Here is a 24,109-nt window from a genome sequence, read left to right as displayed (position 1 = left end):
GCTGATTTGTTTCTTTTTCTTTTGCTTTTCCTGTTGTTCAATAAAGCTAAGATTAGAAACTAAAGCCCTCTCAACATCTGATGCCACTCATTCAATTATGGCAAAGTTTCATGCTAATATGTACACTACAGAAAAGAAACTACTCCTAAGACTGAGTTAAAATATCTTGTGGTGCTAAGGATGGCTAGCCTTCTAGCTTCATTCTTATAGTTATAATTAAACTGACAGTCACTGACACAGGGCGAAAGTGAGGACTGCAGATGCTGGAGATCCGGGTCAAGATTCCTGATGAAGGGCTTTTGCCTGAAATGTTGATTTTCCTGCTCTTCGGATGCTGCCTGACCTGCTGCGCTTTTCCAGCACCACTCTAATCTTGAATCTAGGGTCACTGACACAACTGATGATGTAAAGTTTCACCTATGACATCTATGTCCCCTCAGATTTTCTTTTTCCCTTCCTTCTCACTACACCTTGGGGTCTGCAGTGAAGGTGGAGGGAACCGTGCCTTTCTTGGAGCCCATTGGCCTTGGGAGTTTTGACCAGGCAAAACAAGGGGCATTTGTAACTAGAGAATGAATGGTTCCTGGCCTCCTTACCTTGAAGCCCACAGTTAGAGAATGCAGCAAGTTGGAAATGCAAACGATCTCTGAAGACGCTTGAGTCGAGAATTCTGGGGGCTTATGTGTGGTTCAAGTTGTGTACAACTTTTCAAAGCACCAACCTGTCTCCTTTTAGAAGGGGTATCTGGAGTGGGGTCTAGGTCCCACGTTCCCCTGTTGTTTGTCATTGGTGCCTAGCGCCCATGGCGGAGTTGTTAGAGTGCATGTCTGTGCACATGTCTGTCAGACACTGAGTGCTGCACCCTAGTTTTTCACGACAGTGACTAACCTAGGCATAGAGACAGCCAATAATCTGCTGGAGCTAGCATAGTACAGGTTGCATTTGTGAACTCCCTCAGTTTTCAATCCAGTTTCTCAAGTGTGCCTGACAAAGAGCCTGCTCTTCCTGTATTTAATTTGTCAGAATGTACAAGCTATTAAAAGCCAACATCATGGGTCCTCTTCTGGCTGGTCCTATGTGGCAGTCCCCTAAGTTCTGGAGAGACCTGGAATGCTTCTTTGGCCAGGTATGGTAATGTGCTCACGAGAATGTGCTGCCAAATCTAATCTAGCTAAAATATCCACTGAGGTGTCAGTATCAGAGTTCGATAGATTTGGGATCAGTTCCTGCGGATTGGAGGGTGGCTAATGTTGTACCACTTTTTAAGAAAGGTGGGAGAGAGAAAGCAGGAAATTATAGACCAGTTAGTCTGACCTCAGTAGTGGGAAAGATGCTGGAGTCTATTATAAAGGATGAAATTAGGACACATCTGGATAGTAGGAACAGGATAGGACAGAGTCAGCATGGATTTATGAAGGGGAAATCATGCTTGACTAATCTTTTGGAATTTTTTGAGGATGTAACTCTGAAGGTGGACGAGGGAGATTCAGTAGATGTAGTGTACCTGGACTTTCAGAAAGCTTTTGATAAAGTCCCACATAGGAGGTTAGTGAGCAAAATTAGGGCGCATGGTATTGGGGGCAAACTACTAACTTGAATTGAAAGTTGGTTGGCTGACAGGAAACAAAGAGTAGTGATAAACGGTTCCATTTTGGAATGACAGGCAGTGACCAGTGGGGTACCGCAGGGATCAGTACTGGGACCGCAGCTTTTTACAATATATGTTAATGATATAGAAGATGGTATGTTATAAATAATATTAGCAAATTTGCTGATGATACAAAGCTGGGTGGCAGGGTGAAATGTGAGGAGAATGTTAGGAGATTACAGGGTGACCTGGACAAGTTAGGTGAGTGGTCAGATGCATGGCAGATGCAGTTTAATGTGGATAAATGTATGGTTATCCACGTTGGTGGCAAGAACAGGAAGGCAGATTACTACCTAAGTGGAATCAATTGAGGTAAAGGGGCAGTACAGAGAGATCTGGGTGTTCTTGTACACCTGTCAATGAAGGTAAGCATGCAGGTACAGCAGGTAGTGAAGAAGGCTAATAGCATGCTGGCCTTCATACCAAGAGGGATTGAATATAGAAGCAAAGAGGTTCTTCTGCAGCTGTACAGGGCCCTGGTGAGACCACACCTGGAGTACTGTGTGCAGTTCTGGTCTCCAAATTTGAGGAAAGATATTCTGGCTATTGAGGGAGTACAGCGTAGGTTCATGAGGTCAATTCCTGGAAGGGCGGGATTACCTTACACTGAAAGACTGGAGCGACTGGGCTTGTATACCCTTGAGTTTAGAAGACTGAGAGGGGATCTGATTGAGACATATAAGATTATTAAAGGATTGGACACTCTGGAGGTAGGAAACATGTTTCCACTGATGGGTGAGTGCCGAACCAGAGGACACAGCTTAAAAATACGGGGTAGACCATTTAGGACAGAGATGAGGAGAAACGTCTTCACCCAGACAGTGGTGGCTGTGTGGAATGCTCTGCCCAGCGGGCAGTGGAGGCCCAGTCTCTGGATTCATTTAAGAAAGAGTTGGATAGAGCTCTCAAGGATTGTGGAATCAAAAGTTATGGAGATAAGGCAGGAACAGGATACTGATTAAGGATGATCAGCCATGATCATATTGAATGGTGGTGCAGGCTTAAAGGGCAGAATGGCCTACTCCTACACCTATTGTCTATTGATGAAAGATACGAGAGACAGGTTGCTGGTGTTTACTGTGAAGGATTTATGACACTTCTGGAGGAGATGTTGTCTGCTTAAGCCAGTTTTTACTGTGAAATCTGACTTTTCTGGGATTATCATTAGCAGAAATCCTCACAGAAATTGTACTTCAACTGCATAGTGTATTGGTGAGACCACATCAAGAGTAATGGAAACAGTATTGGTGTCCTTGTGTAATGAAGAATGTAAATGCATTGGAAGCAGTTCAGTGGAGGTTTACTAGACTAATAAAATATGAACAGGCCAGTTAATTTGAGGTAAGGTTGAACAAGCTAGGATTTTATCTACTGAGTTTAGAAACATAAGAGGCAACTTGATTGAACTATGTAAGGTCTTAACAGGGTGCAGACGGAAAGAAAATTTCCCTGTGTGGGAGAAATTAGAACTAAGGATCACAATTTAAAAATAAGACGTCTCCCATTTAAGATGCATGAGAATTTTTTTTCTCAGAGGGTCATGAGTCTTTTGAACAGGCAGTAGAAGCAAGATATTTGGATATTTTTAAGGCAGTAGAAGCAAGATGTTTGGATATTTTTAAGGTGGGGTGAACAGTTTTTTTTTTAAAAAAGAATGAGGATAAAAGATTATTATGAATGGGCAGGAATGTGGCATAATCAGATTAGCCATGATCTTATTGAATGGCAGAGCAGGCTTGAGATGCCAAATGGCCGACTCCTGCTTCTAATTTTTATGGTCATATGTAACCATACATGTTATATTGATTACCTTGATTCAGTAGCAAGATATGAATCAAGGGTACGGAATCCAAAGCCGCTCATTTATACAGAGCAACGGGTCAGTTTTCATATAGGGAATCTAATAAAAAATAATAAATAATTACAATTAAAATGTATATTTTCTGCCTGCAGCCTCAGTAAATGGACGGAAGGACAAATCCTTGAGAGTAATGAGTCAGAAATTTGTCATGTTGTTCCTGGTATCGAAACCCCGGGTGGTTAGTCTCGATACTGCTGCTAAAATTCTAATTGGCGATGACCAGAAGGTAGATCTGGATCACAGCAAGTTTAAGAGTAAGTGAAGCATTTTAAAATGACATGAGAACATCACTCGATAACCTGTCAAACTGCAGTTCTTTAGTTTGCTATTAGTGGACATGTAACAGTAGTTTGCTTTTTTTTAAAAAAAACTTTCCAATTTAAGTTTCTCTTCCACTTCCAATTTTGGATGTTTCACTTTGGAAGGCTAAACAAATTATACAATTATTGAGATACACTTCATCTCCTTTCTACAAGGAGTTCCAAGAAATAGCTTGAAGGTAAGCATTGTGAAGGTTCACCTTAACTGCTTCGGGCAGAATTTAATGCCCTCCCTTTATATGTTTGGTGGTACAGCAGTGTTTATTCAAATGGGAAGGTGGCAGATAGAGACCCTGCTACCTTCCCCAGTTGAGTCTGTGATCAGAAGGCCTGTAGATGGCCATCTCCTCCTGCCACTGATTGAACCCATCTGAACAAACTCCCCTCCTGCCACATTCTCTATTGCCTGGTATCTAGCAATGATATTAAGTCTCAGGTAGGAGTGGTACTAGCAGCACCCACTGCCTACCATAAATTGGCAGACAGCTATCAGAAGGTTGGATTTCCACCTTTAAAGTCTTTTGATCCTGCTATGATCCACTTACTTCAGTCTCCCTAAAAGCTTGATGTTCCTGCCAGCTCTCCAAGTGACAGTTGGGACCCCAAACATCTTCAGTAAATTCCACCCTTTGAATGTTGGTACCAAAGGAGGTGGACACACTAAACTGAATACAATAGCTTTTTTGAAAAATCTATTGACTTGATCGTGCCAAATGTTTCCTCATCACCTGGCGACATTGATTGTTTTCTGAAGTACAAGCTTACAGATCCCAGGTGTCTTCAATATCTCCTCCTCAAAATCCTTAGTGATGTGTGTTAGTGTTGGCAAGCTATTTGACTGTGATTGGGACCACATTAACTTGAGCTGTTGGACCATGTGCATAAGCTTTGTAAGGTTAACTTGGCTATGCTGATGCTGGAGAGAGATGCAAACACAACACATTTTTAGCTTTCATCTATCCATAAACTTTGGATAAAGAGGACCAGCTGAACATACTGAATGAAAAATAATATGAGGAATAATGGGTTTAAGACAATTGTTAGTTCTGTTGTGTTCCATGACTAGTTGCTGTTTCCAAGTTAACTTGCAGTAAATAAGTTGTTCTTGATTATTGTAACATGCATAATTTATTTGTGCATGTACAGATAAATTTTAATATTGTACGGTGAGCTTCTTGTTATTGTTATTCCTAAGTTAGCTATATTAATGAATAAAATTTGGGCTTTGTGTTTGATTCTTGCGGACTAACAGAGTTAAAAACCACACAACACCAGATTATAATCCAATAGGTTTATTTGAAAGACTTTACACACCAGATAGTATGTGGATAATTCTAATATAGCTATGATGTACCATCTTTGTTTTCATCTTTTAGAATCTTCTAAAAGATAAAAGACTTAACAGCAATCTAGGTTTGTTCAATATATTTGTTTTACTTGCATGATACTGATCTTTTGCTATAAATTCTGTACATAATGATCCTGCCCCACTAGTTACCTGATGAAGGAGCAGCGCTCTGAAAGCTAGTACTTCCAAATAAATCTGTTGGACTATAACCGGATGTTGTATGATTTTTAACTTTGTCCACCACCGGCACCTCCACATTGTATTTTATTGACATATAGAAAAGAGTTAAAAACCTAATGTATGTAAACATTATCAGCATCCGCAGTTCTTTCAGTTTTTATTAAACATGATCAGAACTCAGTTGCTAGATTTCTGAAAAGTAACATTTTTACTATCTACTAATGTAATTAACTTTTATTTCACAGCTAAAATCAGACGACTCTATGATATCGCTAATGTTCTCACCAGCCTTGAGCTTATAAAGAAAGTACATGTAACAGAGGTGAGAGGGCGGAAGCCAGCATTTAAATGGATCGGACCAGAGGCATTCCCAGACCTAATTGGTATACAATTTTTGTTTAGATTACAATTATGTTTCCTTGGTTCTTATAATTTTACCCTTTTTCTCAGAAAGTGAATTTGATTGCATAAACAACAAATTGAACTTTTATCATGAAGGAAACTATTATTGTTGCAGATATAAAGCCCATTACTCTGACTACCTCAGCTCAACCTAATACTCAGTTGCCCAAGATTTCTAAAGAAACATTTGCCAAGAATCTGTTCCCTGCGTCAAACACTAAACAAGGCTTCACCCGCCATGCATCTTTGAACCACTTATTAGAAAATCTGGAGAATAAACAGAGGAAGATCAGCTCTGCACCAAGCAGCCCAGTTGGCAAAGTTTACAGTATGTATTTCAGAATAACTAATTTATCATGTATTTGTACAATTTATGGACAAATATTTAAATATATTTATGAATTGATGCCATTACTTTTTTGTGTACCTGTTGTTCTGCAAAAATTAATTCATGCTAAATTAGTTTAACAAATGGAATATTACACAAATAGTTTGCTGAAAAGCTTTTTTTTTTAGTTGTTAAGCTTTTAATGCATATTCAGCCGGTTGGACCTTGGTTGTTTTGCTTTAGCTAGAATAAATGATGTATAAACTACCTGGAGGTTCATTGAAATGAAGTGATTCCTGGTTTTAATTTCCAAAAAATTGTACATCTTGAGTGCACTATTTTTAAAAATTTTGGCCATTTAGTACAGAAAACAGAATTAGGAATAAATGTTCTGGATGTAAGTTTGCTTGCTGAGCTGGAAGGTTCGTTTTCATACATTTTGTCACCATTCTGGGTAACATCATCAATGAGCATCTGGTGAAACACTGGTGGTGTGGCCCGCTTTTTATTTATGTATTTAGATTTCCTTGGGTTGGTAATGTCATTTCCTCTTCTTTTTCTCAGGGGGTGGTAAATGGGATCCACATTGGACAAACAGGCAGAAAACTAGCCACCAGGTTACATGAACATCAACAACTAGCTACAAAAAGACATGACCCACTCTCACTAGTATCTTCACATACAGATGAGGAAGGACACTACTTCAACTGCGACAACACATCCATCCTAGGACAAGCCAAACAGAGACACTTGCAAGAATTCCTAGAAGCATGGCACTCCAACTGGAACTCTATCAACAAACACATTGACTTGGATCCCATTTACCACCCCTGAGAGAAAGAACAGGAAATGAAATCACCACAGGAAATGACATCACCAACATAAGAAAACTGAAACACATAAATAAAAAGCAGGCCATACCACCAGTGCTTCGCTGGAGGCTCACTGATAATGTCACCTAATATGGTGATGAAATGTCAGAAAACGCACCTTCCAGCTCAGCAAGCAAACCTACATCCAGAACCTCAACCTGACCTACAAATCTTCTCAGGAATAAATGTGCCACTTTCAGGTTGGCAGGCTATAACTAGTTGAGTACGACATGGATCAGAACTTGGACCACATCTATTTGCAGTTTACATTAATTATTTGGGTGAAGGGAGTGTTGATAAGGCTCCAAAAGAACCTTTAACCGATTGATTTCATGCAAGCTCTCTAAGGGCAATCCAACCAGTCTAGAATTCCTACTATATTCCTACAATCCTGTAAATTTATTTCATTCAAATGCCCATTTAATTTCCTTTAGAAATAGTCATCTCCATTTCCAGCACCCAACCAAACAGTGAGTCCAAATCAGTACAACATGTTGCATTTTTGAAAGAAATGTTCTTCCTTTTACACCACCTCTCTTGCCAAAATTTAAAATACGTATTATTTTGTTCTTGTACTATCAACTAATAGGAACAGCTTTCCTATCTCTACCTTATCGAAGACCATCATAATCTAGTATGTCTCAAACAAATTTCTCCTCAACCTTCTTTGCTCTAAGAAAATTGCAGCTTCTCCAACCTAACCTTGGAGCTAAGTTCTTGCTTTCTCGAATCCTTCTGATGGATCTCTTCAGCACCCTTTTATCCTTCCTAAAGTGCAGTGAACTGAACTGGATGTTTGTTCTCGAATTGCGGTCTAACCAGAGCTTTATGCATGATTGGCATAACCTCTTGCTTTTGTACCCAAATACCTCCATTTATGAAGCACAACACTGCATGTTTTTGTTAGCTGTCTCCTAATATGTCCTGCTACCTTCAAATGTTTTTGCACATAAACTTCCCAGATCCCTCCACTCTGTGCGCTGTACTATTTAGTATTTATGCATTCTCCCTATTCCTTCTGCCAAAGTGCAACACCTCACATTTCTTGTATATGTCGTACTGCAATCGATTGATTAGATTAGATTCCCTACAGTGTGGAAACAGGCCCTTCGGCCCAACCAGTCCACACCAACCCTCCGAAGAGCAACCCACCCTTACCCATCTCCCTCTGGCTAATGCACCTAACATTTTGGGCAATTTAGATTACTTACAGTGTGGAAACAGGCCCTTCGGCCCAACAAGTCCACACCAACCCGCTGAAGTGCAACCCACCCAGACCCATTCCCCTACATTTCACCCTTTCATTTAACACTACGGGCAATTTAGCATGGCCAATTCACCTAACCTGCACATTTTTGGACTGTGGGAGGAAACAGGAGCACCCGGAGGAAACCCACGCAGACACGGGGAGAATGTGCAAACTCCACACAGTCAGTCGTCTGAGGCGGGAATTGAACCTGGATCTCTGGCGCTGTGAGGCAGCAGTGCTAACCGCTGTGCCACCATGCCACCCTTGGTCATTGGCCATTGGTATCATCTTCACTGCCAGCTGCACCTCCTAATACAGAATTATCAACAAAGTTTAAAATTCTACTTTGTATTTCAATACCTAAGTCATTAGTAGTTTAAAAAAAAAGTGGCCCGAGCATTGATATTTAGCACTCACAACTGCCTAGCACCCTCCAATTAAAAACAAAACAGCCATTTACCATGACGCCTGTTTTCAGTATTTAAGTCTTTTTATTATCCAAGATGTGACCCTCCTGTTTGAGTCTTAGTTTTGTTAACTAACCAATTATGGTATTTCGACAAAGGCTTTTTAAAAATTCATTGCTTTTCCATTATAAAACCTCTCTCTCAATAAGATTGATTAAATGCAGTCCCCTTATCTCTTCACCAACCCACCAATAAAGAAATGACTGATTCTACCAACAAATGCATTATGTCAGTGTTATTTAATCATGATTTGGAGATGCCGGTGTTGGACTGGGGTGTACAAAGTTAAAAATCAGGTTACAGTCCAACAGGTTTATTTGGAAGCACTAGCTACCTGAAGAAGGAGCCCCAAAAGCTAGTGCTTCCAATTAAACCTGTTGAACTGTAACCTGGTGTTGTGTGATTTTTAACTTTGTACACCCAAGTCCAACACCGGCATCTCCAAATCATGATTAAATAACACTGACATAATGCATTTGTTGGTAGAATCAGTCATTTCTTTATTGGTGGGTTCGTGAAGAGAAAAGGGGACTGCATTTAATCAATCTTATTGAGAGAGAGGTTATATAATGGAAAAGCAATGAATTTTTAAAAAGCCTTTGTCGAAATACCATAATTGGTTAGTTAACAAAACTAAGACTCAAACAGGAGGGTCACATCTTGGATAATAAAAAGACTTAAATACTGAAACAGGCGTCATGGTAAATGGCTGTTTTGTTTTTAATTGGAGTATGCTAGGCAGTTGTGAGCGCTAAATATCAATGCTCGGGCCACTTTTTTTTTAAACTACTACCTGAAGAAGGAGCCCCAAAAGCTAGTGCTTCCAATTAAACCTGTTGAACTGTAACCTGGTGTTGTGTGATTTTTAACTTTATTTAATCATGAAGTTTTACAGAATGTTTTCTTTATATGAAAGGTGATTCATCCAAAGCTGGGTTATATCCAAGTAAAATGGACCAGCTTGCAACAATCTGTAAACTTCAGTTGGAAGCGCAATCTAAGTAAGTGCCAGAAATTTTATATTTGCACCTGTCTAACTAGATTTTCAAATTCAATTATATACAGAGAATTTTGTGCAACATGTCTGTATGAAACTTTTAAAAATAACTTAAATCTGAGACATGTTTGAAGTCAAGTTTCATTTGAATTGTACAATGTGAAAGAATGTTTTAATGTCTATTGTGCATGAGCACATTTGTTTTAACGTTTGTGTTTTTCCTTCCCCCTCAGTCTGAATGCCAGTAAACACATAGCCTCGCCATTAAAACCATCTTCCTCACAAGAGAAATCAAAAATTGATCATCCTCCTGGACTTGTGGAATCAGTGCGATGTACTGGAGTTAATTCAACAGTATTCCCTCAAGTTAAATCAACATTGCAGCCGCTCGGGGTCTTTCCTTTGATGCACGGACAATATTCTTCTGTTTTACCAGTGGTGTTACCTCAAAGCCAATCTGGTGGATCTTATACAATTTATTTACAGCCTTCACAGCCAGGAACCCTGACTGCACATCCCTCTGGCTTTGTACAGTCTATATCCTTTGCCACCGAGCAACAAATTGTAAATCCTAATGACTCAAAGAACCACACCAATAAACGGACTGCTCAAACTTGTGTTGATGTGCCAGAAACACTTAATGACATCCAGACTAGCAAAGCAGCCAAACATGATAATATTCTTGACTGGTGCCTGAAACAACCTTCTACTTGTGACCTCAATGATGTTCTGCATTCCAAAGCAGCAAATAGACCTGTTGAGAGCCAACTTACAAAGGATGCTGATTCATTCAGGGTACAGTAACATGAAAAAATATATATATATTTGTGAACTTCTCAAATGGCCTGTTTATGGTGATTTCATTTAAGTAACAACTGAGTGTTAATAACCATCATCAAATTGACATCTACTTCTGTCAGTTGCAATGGCAAATTGAGGCTTCTTTCATCACAATGCCCCATGCCCTTGAGAGTGGGCTAAGCACCATGCAAAACAAATGCACTTCTGGTTTGTAAAAAATTGCCCAGAATGCAGTGAGGCATGTAAATGAGTCTCAGGATGTTTTGGGTTTCTGACTGTTGGCTAGATTCTTGACCATTATGTTCCTGTTGATTGAGTAGTCTGAACAGTAATTGAGGATCAAAGAAAGCCAGTCCAAAGTGTCTCTAGGTTGAAACAAAATGGCTGGCAGCATTCATTGTCATAGTTCATGTGATCAATGGTGGCTTGAGCAAGACATCTAAGCTGCTCTTTGTAAGATCTTCCAGAATGAAAATCAGTCTTATTTCCAATACACCACAACCAATTGAATTGAATTTATTGTCACGTGTACCGAGGCACAGTGAAAAGCTTTGTCTTATGAGCAATTCATGTAGACCACGTAGTTAAGTAGCATAGATAAGTAAACAATAGGTAAACTGTGGCAAAAATAAACACAGAGGCGAATGTGAAGAGTTTGAGTCCATTCAGTACTCTAACAACAGTAAGGTAGAAACTGCTTCAAAACCGGCTGGTGCGTGTGTTCAGGCTTCTGTATCTTCTCCCTGATGGTAGAGGTTGGAGAAAAACATTGTCAGGGTGGGATGGATCTTTGAAAATGCTGGTGGCCTTTCCTTAACAGGAGGCCTATTAGATGGGTTCTATAGATGGAAGGTTGGCCTTTGTGATTGTCCAGGCCAAGTTCACCACTCTCTGTAACAGTCTCCAATCTTGCATGGTACAGTTGCCATACCAGGTAGTGATACATCCAGACAGAATGCTGTCGGTGGCGCACCTATAAAAGTTGGCAAGGGTATTCACCGTCATGCCAAATTTTCTCAGTTGCCTGAGGAAAAAGAGACGTTGTTAGGCCTTTGTAACCAGTGCGTCCACATGAAAGTCCAAGAAAGCTTGTTGTAAATGACCACTCCCAGGAGCTTGACACTCTCCACTCGTTCCATCTCTGTGCTGTTAATGTGTAGGAGGGCATGAGTAACATCCGCCAGAAATCAATAATGAGTTCCTTGGTTTTGCCAGCATTGAGAGCTAGGTTGAACTCAGTGCACCATTTTCCCAGGCCTTCCACCTCCTGTCCGTAGTCTGTTTCGTCGCCATCTGAGATTCGACCAACTATGGTGGTGTCATCAGCGAATTTGTAAATGGCATTAGTCTGGCATTTGGCGACATGGTCATGGGTATGCAGTGAGTACAGGAGGGGGCTCCAGTGTTTAGTGTTAGTGAGGATGAAATATTGTCCCCAGTCTTCACTGATTGTGGCCTGTGGGTCAGGAAACTGAGGGTCCAATTGCAGAGAGTGGGGCTTAGTCCGAGATCACTAAGTTTAGTAATCAGTCCCGAGGGGTTAATAGTGTTGACGGCTGAACTGTAGTCAATAAGTAGGATTATTACGTAACTGTTCTTGGTGTCAAGATGTTCTAAGGAGGAGTGAAGGACAAGTGATATGCATCTGACATGGATCTATTGGTCTGATAGGCAAATTACAGTGGGTCAAGAATAGGGGGGAGGCTAGAGTTGATTAATGCCATGACCAGCCTTTCAAAACCCTTTATGACTACTGAAGTTAGAGCCACTGGGCGGTTGTCATTGAGAAATGCTGCATGAGCCTTCTTCGGCACAGGAGTGATGTTGGCCCTCTTGAAACAGGCAGGAACAGTCGCCTGCTGCAGGGAGAGGTTGAAGATGTCTGAGAAGACCTCTGCCAGTTGATCTGCACATGCTCTGAGTGCGTGGCCTGGTACGGCGTCTGTTCCCATCGCTTTCCTTGGATTCACACAAAGGAAAACTGATCTGACCTCTGATGCAGTGACTGTTGGGATAGGTTCGGCAGGACTTGTTGGAATAGGTGTTACCTCTCCACCGAAATTCTGCTCAAAGCGAACGTAGAAGGCGTTGAGACGATCTGAGAGGGATGTGTCATCGTCTGCTATCTTGCACTGTCTCTTTTTAGAACCTGTGAAGTCATTCAGTCCTTGCCATAGTCACCGGGTGGTAACGGAGATAGAGTGTGAGGTAGCAGGGAGAGGATGATGGCAGTGCAGAAAAGGTCATTAACCTTCTTCCGACACTGCTGGGTATTTCTTCAGACCATGGACACTACACTGACAAGTGTGGCAACATCATACCATGCTGGCAGGTTCTCGTGTTGTGGCCTCCTCCACTGAAGAGGATGTACGTATTCTATACCACCAGATCCACTAAGACCTCCAGGGCCCTTTTCGTTAACGGGGGTGCCAATTTCCCCTTGCCTAGAAAAATGCTATTAATGCACAGACAGAGTTTGACCAAGTGCACAACGGCCTTTTAAATATAGTGGTGGTAGCACAGATGCTGGAATATTTAGGCACTGACAAGTACTTCTGGGCTATGGCAAGTTAAAGAATTGGGCTAGCATGAGACAAGGGGAATGTGATAATTACTTAATGAGGTGAGTTTAGGCTGATAGCACAACAAAATTCACTGGGCTTCCTCCAGGACATTCCAGAAATGAAATAACATTTTGCCAGTATATGGTAAGATTTAGCCCTGTTTTTTTTTTCAATAATTTGACGTGCAGAATTTAAAATGTTCCATTTGTAGGCAGCTAGCTGACTAAAACAAAGATAGTGGTATCACAAATATATTGGTGCTGCTTGTTTTTTACATTAGATTGGCTGTGAAGTTCAATTTGGTTATTTCATTTTGCATTCGATTTTCGATTGTTTGTTGATAAATCTGTAGAGAAGTTTTATTATGTGTACATTTCATGACCTCCCAAACCACTTTACGACCAATGCATTGTTTTTGAAATACAGTCACTGTTGTAATGCAGGAAGCATGGCACCCATTTGCGCACAGCCACCTTCCAAAAAGAGCAATATGATCATGAACAGATAATTTTTATTGTGTAATTGAATGTTTCCAATGCATCTTGATGTCAAAATTACTATAATTGGTGCCTGATTTTGCAGCTTGCACAAAACCCAATATCTTGGATTTATATTTTTATGCTAAGTACAGAACCTAAACCAGAAAACAGAAAAATTTAACATTGCCTACATTTTGCCTTGAAGGGCCCTTCGTCAAACAAAGATGAGTTTTTTGAGATTCATCAAGCGAGGTTAAAGGCTCGCAGAAGCCTCATAACTAATCGGGCTTCCCCAAGGGCTTTGCATCTTGATCCAGAGTTCCTTAATGCCCCAGAAGACAAGAGTCTCAGCTCTGAAAAACTAGAGCATAGTGTTGAATGTTATCTTGAGAATGAAGAGAAGAGAGGGATTATTACATCAGAAGGAAAAGCTACCGCAGTGAAAGCTGTTCCAGTGGCAATTGCATTTCCTGCCCTTCATTCTGTTTCTGAGGTGAGATCTTGACTTTACAAATTGATATTGCAATTAGCGAAATGAACCTTCAACCAACAAGCTGAAATCAGTTTTCTGTTGCAATTGTTAGTTTTTGTTTCATTGGAGCAATCTGTGCATTTTATTACTGCATGATTTCAATTTTCTTTAAATCCTGATTGATTGTCCCCATATATTTATTTATTTGAATTTGTTTCAGACTGTAATACCATCAGGATACCTTATCCCATTGCCACAGCAGGCATCTTTCAATAATGCAAGCAACGGATCTCCTGAAATGAAAAATAACTGTGTCCCCTCACCAGAGCATCAGCTTTACCATTCACCATCATCAGGTTTGTGATTAAACCTTCATGTTCAAGAGATTCAAACTGTGTAATGCTTGTAAGAACATTATTTTTTCATTTGTGGAAGTAGAGAATGAATAATGTACTTGTCATTATTAACACAATCATTCGGCTGGGGGAGCAAAAGCATCTTTATAACTGCTGCACAAATCCATAGAAAAGCACCATTTGATATTCTGCTGCAACTTGCTGTTACTATCTCAGAACAGCTGCTGAGGTAGTGTCTTATTTATGTTAAAATTCATTTAAAGTTCCTGAATACAAATTATAGTCTTCGGTCTTGGGACAGATTTCTTTTAATTTTATTCCTTTGTCTTGCACTTCAATTCCTCACAAATTCCTTGCAAAACCGTTTTGTGGCAGTTCCTTAAAGCCAGATAAATTGAGCTTTTCACAAGGGGGAGTGAAAGGAGAGCATGGATGGCGATTGTTTTGGTCACTGTTTGGCTTGTTGTTCAGACATTTTTGGTTCAAATCTTACATCAGTATACGAACAATGAACCTGCACTGCAAGGTCCCTTTGTTCAGCAACACTCTCCATGATCTTACCATTAAGTGTATAGGTCCTGCTTGATTTGCCTTTCCAAAATGCAGCAACTGAAATTTATCTAAATCAAACTCCATCTCCTACTCTTCAGCCCATTGACCCATCTGATCAAAACCTCATTGTACTCTGAAGTAACCTTCTTTGCTGTCCACTACACCTCCAATTTTGGTGTCATCTGCAAACTTAATAACCATATCTCCTGCATTCATATCCAAATAATCTATATCAATGTCGAAAAGCAGTGAACCCAGCACCATTATGGAACACTATTGGTCACAGGTCTCCAGTCTTAAAAACAACCCTCCATTGCCACCCTCTGACTTCTGCCTTCGAGCCAGTTCTGTATCTCAGGTGGATAAGATAGTGAAGAAAATGTTTAGTATGCTTTCCATTATTGGTCAGAGCATTGAGTATTGGAGTTAGGAGATGGTGTTGTGGATGTACAGGATATTGGTTCAGCCACTTTTGGAATTTTGTGTGGAATTCTAGTCTCCCTCCTCCAGAAAGAATGTGGTGAAACTTGAAAGGGTTCAGAAAAGATTTACAAGGATGTTGCCAGGGTTGGACGTTATGAGCTCCAGGGAGAGGCTGAATAAGCTGGGGCTGTTTTCCCTGGATCGTCAGAGGCTGAGGAGTGATCTGATGGTGGTTTATAAAATAATGAGGGGCATGGATAGGGTAAATAGACAAATTCTCTTCCCTGTGTTGGGGGAGTGCAGAACTAGAGGGCATAGGTTTAGGGTGAGAGGGGAAAGATTTAAAATGAACCTGAAGGGCAACTTTTTCACGCAAAGGGTGGAACATGTCCAGGAAGAGCTGCCAGAGGAAGTGGTGGAGGTGGCTACAATTGCAGCATGGATATTTGAATAGTAAAGGTTTGGAGAGATATGCAAATGGGCCTAGATTAATTTAGGACATCTGGTCAGCATGGATGAGTTAGACCAAAGGGTCTGTTTCTGTGCTGTACATCTCTATTACTCTACAATATATATTGTTTGTTTTCCAATAGTATCAATAAAAATAATTTTTGCTTTGCAAATGAGTTATTAAAATGTTCTCTCTCTTTGTAGGTGTTACATCAATGACTACTTCAGACTATTCACCAGCTAATTTCTCTGCTACACATATAACCCCTCTGAAATTGCCTTATCCAATGGCAGTAGCTTCTTCTGTTGCTTCTCTTCCTGTCGTGAGCCAAGCCAACATCACATCCTTCACGTCTTCAGGTCATCACTTTCCTATTCACAGTCCGAGCCCAGGAATTCTGAATTTCACACTGCAGAATCTTGGCTTGATCAACCCTGGTGTACACTTTTCAGTGAGTCAAGGGCCTACAATGACAACTGCTCCTCCAGAACAAGCTAGTCCTCTCACAGGAAACATCAATCTACAACAAGGAAAAATGATTTTTGTTAAACCAGTTTCTCCTCAGCATCAGCTGAATGGACAGCCTGTAGCATTGATTAGTATACAGCAGGTGAGCTAAGTCACTAAATTGCAATGAATATGTTCAAATACTTTATTAAATAAGGCTTCATTAATCTAGAGGGAAAGTGAGAACAGCAGATGCTGGAGTTATCAGAGTCGAGAGTGTGGTGCTAGAAAAGCACAGAAGGTCAGGTAGAATCTGAAGAATTCCTGATGAAGGGCTTATTCCCAAAACGTCGATTCTCCTGCTCCTTGGATGCTGCCTGACCGGCTGTGCTTTTCCAGCACCACACTCTCGACTCTTCATTTGTCCAGAAGAAAGAAATGCATGAACTGCACCTTGCAGAATCCATGCAAAAACTAACTGATTCTTAGTTTGATTCCAGGTGTGTACAGATATGTTTCTCAACTGAAATTGTAGGGAAAATGTTAATATTCTCAGTATGCATGAGGAGAAAAAGAAATCCTAAATTTCTGCTTTCCTACTTTGCCTGATGGAAAGAATGTATAAGCAGTAAATTTTGCTCTATTTTCTAGTTTTCAATTTTGGCCAATCCTTGTTCTTGAAATAACCTACTATTACTCAGCATAGTAGCACAAATGCCTCTAAATCACAAGCTTCTAAGTTCAAGTCGCACTCCAGGCTGACCATAAAAATCAGTGTTGATGTTCCTGTGCAATCTTGCAGAAGCACTGCACTGTTGGCTGTGCTGTCTTTTGGATGATATATTAAACCAAGATCCCATTTGTCTGCTCTGGTGAATAATACTTCTTTCAAAGACTAGCAGTAGCATTATCCCCAGTGTTCTGACCAATATTAATCCCTCAATCATATTAAACAGATTGTCTGTTTATTGTCACATTGTTGTAAATGGGATGTTGCTGAATGCTAATTAGCTTCCACATTTCCAATGTTCTCATGGTGACAACATTTTATAAGTAATGATTGTAAAATGGTTTTGAAACTTCTAGTAATCATGGGAGGTGTTATATAAATGCAACTTCCCTTTTGTTTTCGCTGCCTAAACCCAAACAGAAACAATGACCATCTCTCACCATATGGTACATTCTGAGTTACTCAAGAATTGACCATTGATATCAATCAAGAGTGAGTCCTCTATCTTGACCTCCTCTTTTTCCGTCCCTATATAGCAAGCTTCAAATAACATTGACAGTTGAGATGAATAAACTTTAAGCAGATCACTGATACAGGCTGTTCTGTTTTTCATTTCCATATCGAGTACATTTACCCATTGAGTCATCATGGAAGCCGGATAATCTATGTATATTTTGTGGCTTTGATACACGTCAGAATATTATCCTTTATATTTAGGTGAAAGCAGATGTAAAGTTTCCAAATGATGCATATTTCTAAGTGGGTGTTGTCAATCTGCTGTGATATTTTTCATAAAAGAAAAATACTACAGATGTTGGAAATCTGAAATAAAAACAAAGTATGGGAAAACTCAGCAGGTCTGGCAACATTTGTGGAGAGAGAAACAGAGTTAATGATTTAAGTCATTGAAAGAGTCAAAGAATAGTCATATTAGAATCAAAATATTAGCTTTTTTTGAAATTTTATTCATAATGTGGACATTACTCAGTGGCCATCATGTATTGGCAATACATACTGCCTTGAGCTGCCTTCTTCAACTGTTGCCATCCATTTTGCCATTAGGGAGGGAGTTTTAGGACTGAGACCCTGAAAATAAAGCAATGCATTTCCAAGTCTGAATGGTGAGTGGCTTGGAGGAAAACTTGCATCTGATGGTATTCCTGTCTATCTGCTGCCCTTGTCTTTTTAGGTGGTAATAGTCATGGATTTGGAAGGTGCTGTCTAAGGAGCAATTGTGAATTTCTGGAGTGGAGCCTGTTGATAGTGAACTTGGGTGGTGAAAGGAGTGAATTCTTGTGGGTGTGGTGCCACTCAGTGGGCTGCATTGTCCTGGATGGTGTCAAGCTTTTACATGTTGTTGGGGCTGCACTCAACCAGGCGTGTGATTGAATTCTATCACATTTCTGATTTAACTGATAGTTGGTGGACAGCCTTGGGGATTCAGGAGGTAAGTTATTCACTTCAAGATTCCTAGTCTCTGACACGGCCTTGTAGCCACATTACTTATAAAACTAGACCAATTCAGTGTTAATGTTAATCCCTAGGATATTAGTGGTGATGGCTTTCAGTGATGGTGATATCATTGAATGTAAAGGGGCTATTGTTAGATTATCTCTTGTTGGAGAAGCTAATTGTCTAGTACCAGTGTAATGCAAATAGTACTTGCTACTTGTCACCCTAAACCTAGATATTGTCCAGGCCTAGCTGCATTTGGGAATGCACTATTTCAGGATCTGAGGAGTTGTGAATGGTGCTGAACATTGTGCAGTCATCATGATCGAAGGAAGGTCACTGATGAAACAATTGAAGATATTTAGGCCAAGGTCAATACTCTGAGGAACTCCTGTAGTGATCTGGAGCTGAGGTGATTGGACTCCAAATAGCACAATCATTGTTCCATGTGCAAGATATGAATCTAACCACAGGAGAATTTTTCTCTGATTCCCATTAACTCCAGTTTTGCCAGAGCTCTTTGCATTTGTCAAAGTGTGACATCAGCCTTGATGTCAGGGATAGTCACTCTTATCTCACCAACTCTGTTTCTGTCTCCACAAATGTGCCAGACTTATTGAGTTTCTCCAGCTTTCTGTTTTTATTGCTATGTTTCTTTTAATTTAACCACCTGTACATCCATTCAATAGGATTTTCTTTCCTTTAGGTATTCTTCTGACCACCCACTTTAACTTCAAAAACTGTGTATACACTGTATAAGTTACAGGAGTTTCAGTTGGATGAAGTCCCATGCAAATGTCCAGGCTTTGCACGAAGCAGCAACTTGTTCAGCGTGTAGCTGTGTTTTAGTTGTAGAGATCTATTGTTGACTTAGAGTTCTTTCAAATAATGATAGAGTTTAGTGAGGTAGACTTCCAGAAGATGTAAGTACCTGTACTTTGTAGTTTGAATATGGAACCTGCTACGACAAGGAGCAGTTGAGGTGAATGGCATTGTTGCTTTTATGGGTAAGTTAGATTAAAGATGCAACAGAAAAAAATACAAGAAATGTTGTCATTGGCTAAAACAGGTAGGAGAGGATTTGGATAAAAAACCTTTTACTGTGTTCATTAGATCTTCAGGTAACAGCATCCTTTTGAACTGCAAAATGCATTATTCACCAAGTTGTGAAGTATGTAGGTTCCTTGCCTGTGAGCTTCTAGAAATACTGATCTCCATTGATTTCAGGAATTAATCTTGTACTATACAGTATCTTAATGCTGCTTTTTCTGTTGTATTGTGGACCCCAACTCCAGTTCCTTGCAAACATCTTGAGCTCACCACATTGAAAATTGGAGCTTAATGATGGTCCTACTCTAAATTACAATTACGTGCATCACATCTGCTCTCTGTGGTCTGGTGGGGTAATGGTGTTTCTGAATTTATTTTAAAAATTAGATTTGCCATGGAAGGAACAATACAATATACACAATTTTCACACTTCAAAATATTGCCATAATTCAGGATGACTAATTGGTATCATATAATTTGCATTTAGCAATATAAACACAAGGATTGAGGGATAGAAGATCTTTATGAGATTTTTTTTCTGGATTGAGAAGCTGGAGCAACCTGCTTCTGATTGAAGTGAGTTCAATATTTACTCATCATGCCCTTGAGAGGATATTATTATTCCTTGTTGAAGTGGTGTGCCTTTCTAAATAATGAAGATATCTAACATTGAACTATATAGTCTAATACAAAAGCTTCATGAATTTTGAATGTATACTTTTGCACCAAATGCAATATCTATTTTTTGAGAGAAGGCTTTGTAGTCTTGAAAACAACTTTAGAAGAATGTGTAGCTGTAAGAGAAGCTGTATATTCTGCTAACATGTATAATCTGAAAGCGGTGCAAGACAATTCCATCACAGTACTGCCAAATAACTTGCTTGGGTAGCAAACTTAGCAACGGTCATGAAGTATATCCTTAACTGTAGATGAAACAAATGATAATGTGCAATTGCTTTTAACTAGTTACTAATGATCTCTTGTGTATTACAGCCAAGTGTGCCAGCCACACCTGAGGGTGCTCAGTCAGTCAACAGGGAGAGCTTTTTCCGTACTCCAGGAGGTCCATCATCAGCTTCCATCCTGTCATCAGTACCCGTTGTTGTCACCAATGGCAATAACATAAGTCCTGCAGGAAACTTGCCCCTTCCTCAACGAAAGCTTGAGGTCTGCACTGAAGATTTTCAATGACAATAGAACAGCTGGTAAATCCAGAATGGTCTATAAGAGTTTTAATGTATTGCTAGATTATGAACAATTCTTGGGGTACATTCTAAATATGTAACGCATAATTTGCGTTTAATCCTATGATTTTTTTAAAAATGTTATCTGGCAGCGCATATTGCTCTAAGGGATTCTCTTGAAGTTTACATTGTACCAATGTGATGTTAACATAGTCATAATTTACAAAACTGTGATCTTCTGCTTCAGCAGAATAAAAATTCAATACAGAACCATATTCATGTAAGTACTATGGTTAAATATGGCTAGAATTACAAACTAAGGAATATTTACTTTGCACATTATACAAGTGAAACAGTAGAATGTATACCATCCTACCTAGGGTTAGTTTACTGTTTATATATATAAATGGTGCAACCATTGTACACATCAGCTGCAAATTAACACTGGAATGACGTTTATGGCATGCATTGGGGATGATGTCCCCAGCACAGAAATATATGTACTGTAAAGTCAGCCCATTCTCCATTTAAGAAAAGAATATATTAGATGGCCATTGTTACTGAACAAAATTGGTCAACATAAATTTAAGATGACACAGAACATCTTTTATTGGATGTAAAATCACCGGATAATTGTTTGTTTGAAACTGAGAATGTGCATAGTACCGGAATAATCCATTGGGGAAATACATAAAAGTATTGTATCTTTACATATTGTGCTGTATTTATGTATAACATTAAAGCATTAACTTTAAATGAAATTAAATTTCAAATTGATATGCTTATCCAATTTTAGATGTCACTATCTCTTGTAAAACCAATCTGAACAAGTACTGTGAGCTATAGATTGTTCTAGGTTTCTCATCATTTCTGAGGGTTTCACAATTAAATCTTTAAAATGTGGAAGCCCCAGTAAAGAGCTTATAATTTTTGTTAGTCCAATCAAGTTTCTGTCCAACTATTTGAATTTATTTATATTGTCATGTGGTTCTGTACTATGTCTATTTCAGAATAAATATGTACAGCTAAATTTCCATATATTGAAGTGCTTTCAAACAGTTTGATGACTTTTATAATATAATAGATTGTGTTTGTGTGTTCATGCATTTTTATTGTCAAGATGAATTATGAAGCAAAATAGTTGGCTGTTTGCTTATTTTCCTGGACAGCGGTGAGGTCACAGTAGTCCATTGGTACTGGTGCAGTAAACTGAATCTCAGAATACTTTAATTCTGCCTCCATGTATTGCTGTGACACTAAGTTAACTTAACATCTTACTTAAATAGTTAAAATTTCACAGCATATTAATGAATGATTTATTATCACATATCTAGGAGACACAGTGAGAAGTGTTCTGTTGCCACAATTTGGCATCATTTTGAAGTACAAAAAACAAAGAAAGTATTTGAATAGAATTAATCTTCATCAGCTGGGACCTCAAAACATAACTCCAGGACTTATGTGAGGTCCCTGCTCCAGGCCTACTCCACCATCGCTGCAGCTGACACCTCACCACCAATAGGCAATAGGCCATTCAGCCCTTCGAGCCTGCACTGCCATTCAATATAATCATGGCTGATCATTCCTAATCAGTATCCTGTTCCTGCCTTATCTCCATAACCCTTGATTCCACTATCTTTGAGAGCTCTATCCAACTCCTTCTTAAATGAATCCAGAGAGTGGGCCTCCACTGCCCCCTGTGGCAGAGCATTCCACACAGCCACCACTCTCTGGGTGAAGAAGTTTCTCCTGAGCTCTGTCCTAAATGGTCTACCCCGTATTTTTAAGCTGTGTCCTCTGGTTCGGCACTCACCCATCAGTGGAAATATGTTTCCTACTGCCAGAGTGTCCAATCCTTTCATAATCTTATACGTCTCAATCAGATCCCCTCTCAATCTTCGAAACTCAAGGGTGTACAAGCCCAGTCGCTTCAGTCTTTCAGTGTAAGGTAATCCTGCCATTCCAGGAATTGACCTCGTGAACCTACGCTGCACTCCCTCAATAGCCAGAATGTCTTTTCTCAAATTTGGAGACCAGAACTGCACACAGTACTCCAGGTGTGGTCTCACCAGGGCCCTGTACAGCTGCAGAAGCACCTCTTTGCTTCTATACTCAATTCATCTTGTTATGAAGGCCAGCATGCTATTAGCCTTCTTCACTACCTGCTGTACCTGCATGCTTGCCTTCATTACTGGTGTACAAGAACACCCAGATCCCTCTGTACTGCCCCTTTACATAAATTGATTCCATTGAGGTAGTAGTCTGCCTTCCTGTTCTTGCTACCAAAGTGAATAACCATACATTTATCCACATTAAACTGCATCTGCCATGCATCTGCCCACTCACCTAACTTGTCCAGGTTACCCTGTAATCTCCTAACATCCTCATCACTTTTCACCCTGCCACCCAGCTTTGTATCATCAGCAAATTTGCTAATGTTATTGCTGATACCATCTTCTATATCATTAACATATATTGTAAAAAGCTGTGGTCCCAGCACGGATCCCTGCGGTACCCCACTGGTCACTGCCTGCCATTCCGAAATGGAGCCGTTTATCATTACCCTTTGTTTCCTATTAGCCAACCAATTCTCAACCCAATCTAGTACTTTGCCCCAATACCATGCACCCTAATTTTACTCACTAACCTCCTGTGTGGGACTTTATCAAAAGCTTTCTGAAAGTCCAGGTACACTACATCTACTGGATTTCCCTCGTCCAACTTCATAGTTACATCCTCAAAAAATTCAAGAAGATTAGTCAAGCATGATTTCCCCTTCATAAATCCATGCTGACTCCGTCCTATCCTGTTACTACTATCCAGATGTGCAGTAATTTCATCCTTTATAATAGACTCCAGCATCTTTCCCACCACTGAGGTCAGACTTACTGGTCTATAATTACCTGCTTTCTCTCGCCCACCCTTCTTAAAAAGTGGTATAACATTTGCCACCCTCCAATCCTCAGGAACCGACCCCGAATCTATTGAACTCTGGAAAATAATCACCAACGCATCCACGATTTCCCGAGCCACCTCCTTCAGTACCCTGGGATGCAGACCATCAGGCCCCGGAGACTTATCAACCTTCAGACCTAACAGCTTCTCCAACACCAAATCCTGGCAAATATAAATTCCCTTAAGTTCAGGTCCTTCAGCCACTGTTACCTCAGGGAGATTGCTTGTGTCTTCCCAAGTGAACACAGATCTGAAGTACCCATTTAATTCCTCTGCCATTTCTTTGTTCCTAGTAATATATTCCCCTGTTTCTGTCTTCAAGGGCCCATTTTTTGTCCTAACCATTTTTTTGCCTTGCACATACCTAAAAAAGCTTTTACTATCCTCCTTAATATTCTTGGCCAGTTTACCTTCGTACCTCATTTTTCCTCTGCGTATTTCCTTCTTAGTAATCCTCTGTTGCTCTTTAAAAGCTTCCCAGTCCTCAGTTTTCCCAATTCCAGGAGTCCATGCATTGAGCC

General features: G+C 39.9%; 1 protein-coding gene across 2 annotated transcripts in view; it reads left to right on the top strand.

Annotated features, from left to right (window-relative positions):
- The window catches only part of e2f8 (E2F transcription factor 8), a 46,559-nt gene extending 24,727 nt beyond the window's left edge, over positions 1–21,832 (top strand). Inside the window, exons 6-15 of one of the 2 annotated variants that reach the window (XR_006313883.2) lie at positions 3,602–3,763; positions 5,603–5,740; positions 5,875–6,087; positions 9,592–9,676; positions 9,906–10,467; positions 13,722–14,009; positions 14,209–14,344; positions 15,974–16,380; positions 19,937–20,025; positions 20,443–20,518. Coding sequence is in view for 1 of the 2 variants with exons in the window: in XM_043705371.2 (XP_043561306.2) it covers positions 3,602–3,763; positions 5,603–5,740; positions 5,875–6,087; positions 9,592–9,676; positions 9,906–10,467; positions 13,722–14,009; positions 14,209–14,344; positions 15,974–16,380; positions 20,443–20,640 (2,189 nt within the window). In the remaining variant the exon portion in view is untranslated. Of the gene's footprint in view, positions 1–3,601; positions 3,764–5,602; positions 5,741–5,874; positions 6,088–9,591; positions 9,677–9,905; positions 10,468–13,721; positions 14,010–14,208; positions 14,345–15,973; positions 16,381–19,936; positions 20,026–20,442 lie in introns of both variants that reach the window. The other variant, XM_043705371.2, reaches the window with a different exon arrangement.
- The last annotated feature ends 2,277 nt before the right edge of the window (positions 21,833–24,109 follow it).

The sequence above is a fragment of the Chiloscyllium plagiosum genome, unplaced genomic scaffold, assembly GCF_037043375.1.
Source record: "Chiloscyllium plagiosum isolate Xiang-an unplaced genomic scaffold, Cpla_swu_hap1 HiC_scaffold_18, whole genome shotgun sequence".
NCBI classification, from domain to species: domain Eukaryota; kingdom Metazoa; phylum Chordata; class Chondrichthyes; order Orectolobiformes; family Hemiscylliidae; genus Chiloscyllium; species Chiloscyllium plagiosum.
The sequence above is the reverse complement of the archived record's forward strand: the minus strand, read 5'-3'. Positions and strand labels throughout refer to the sequence as shown.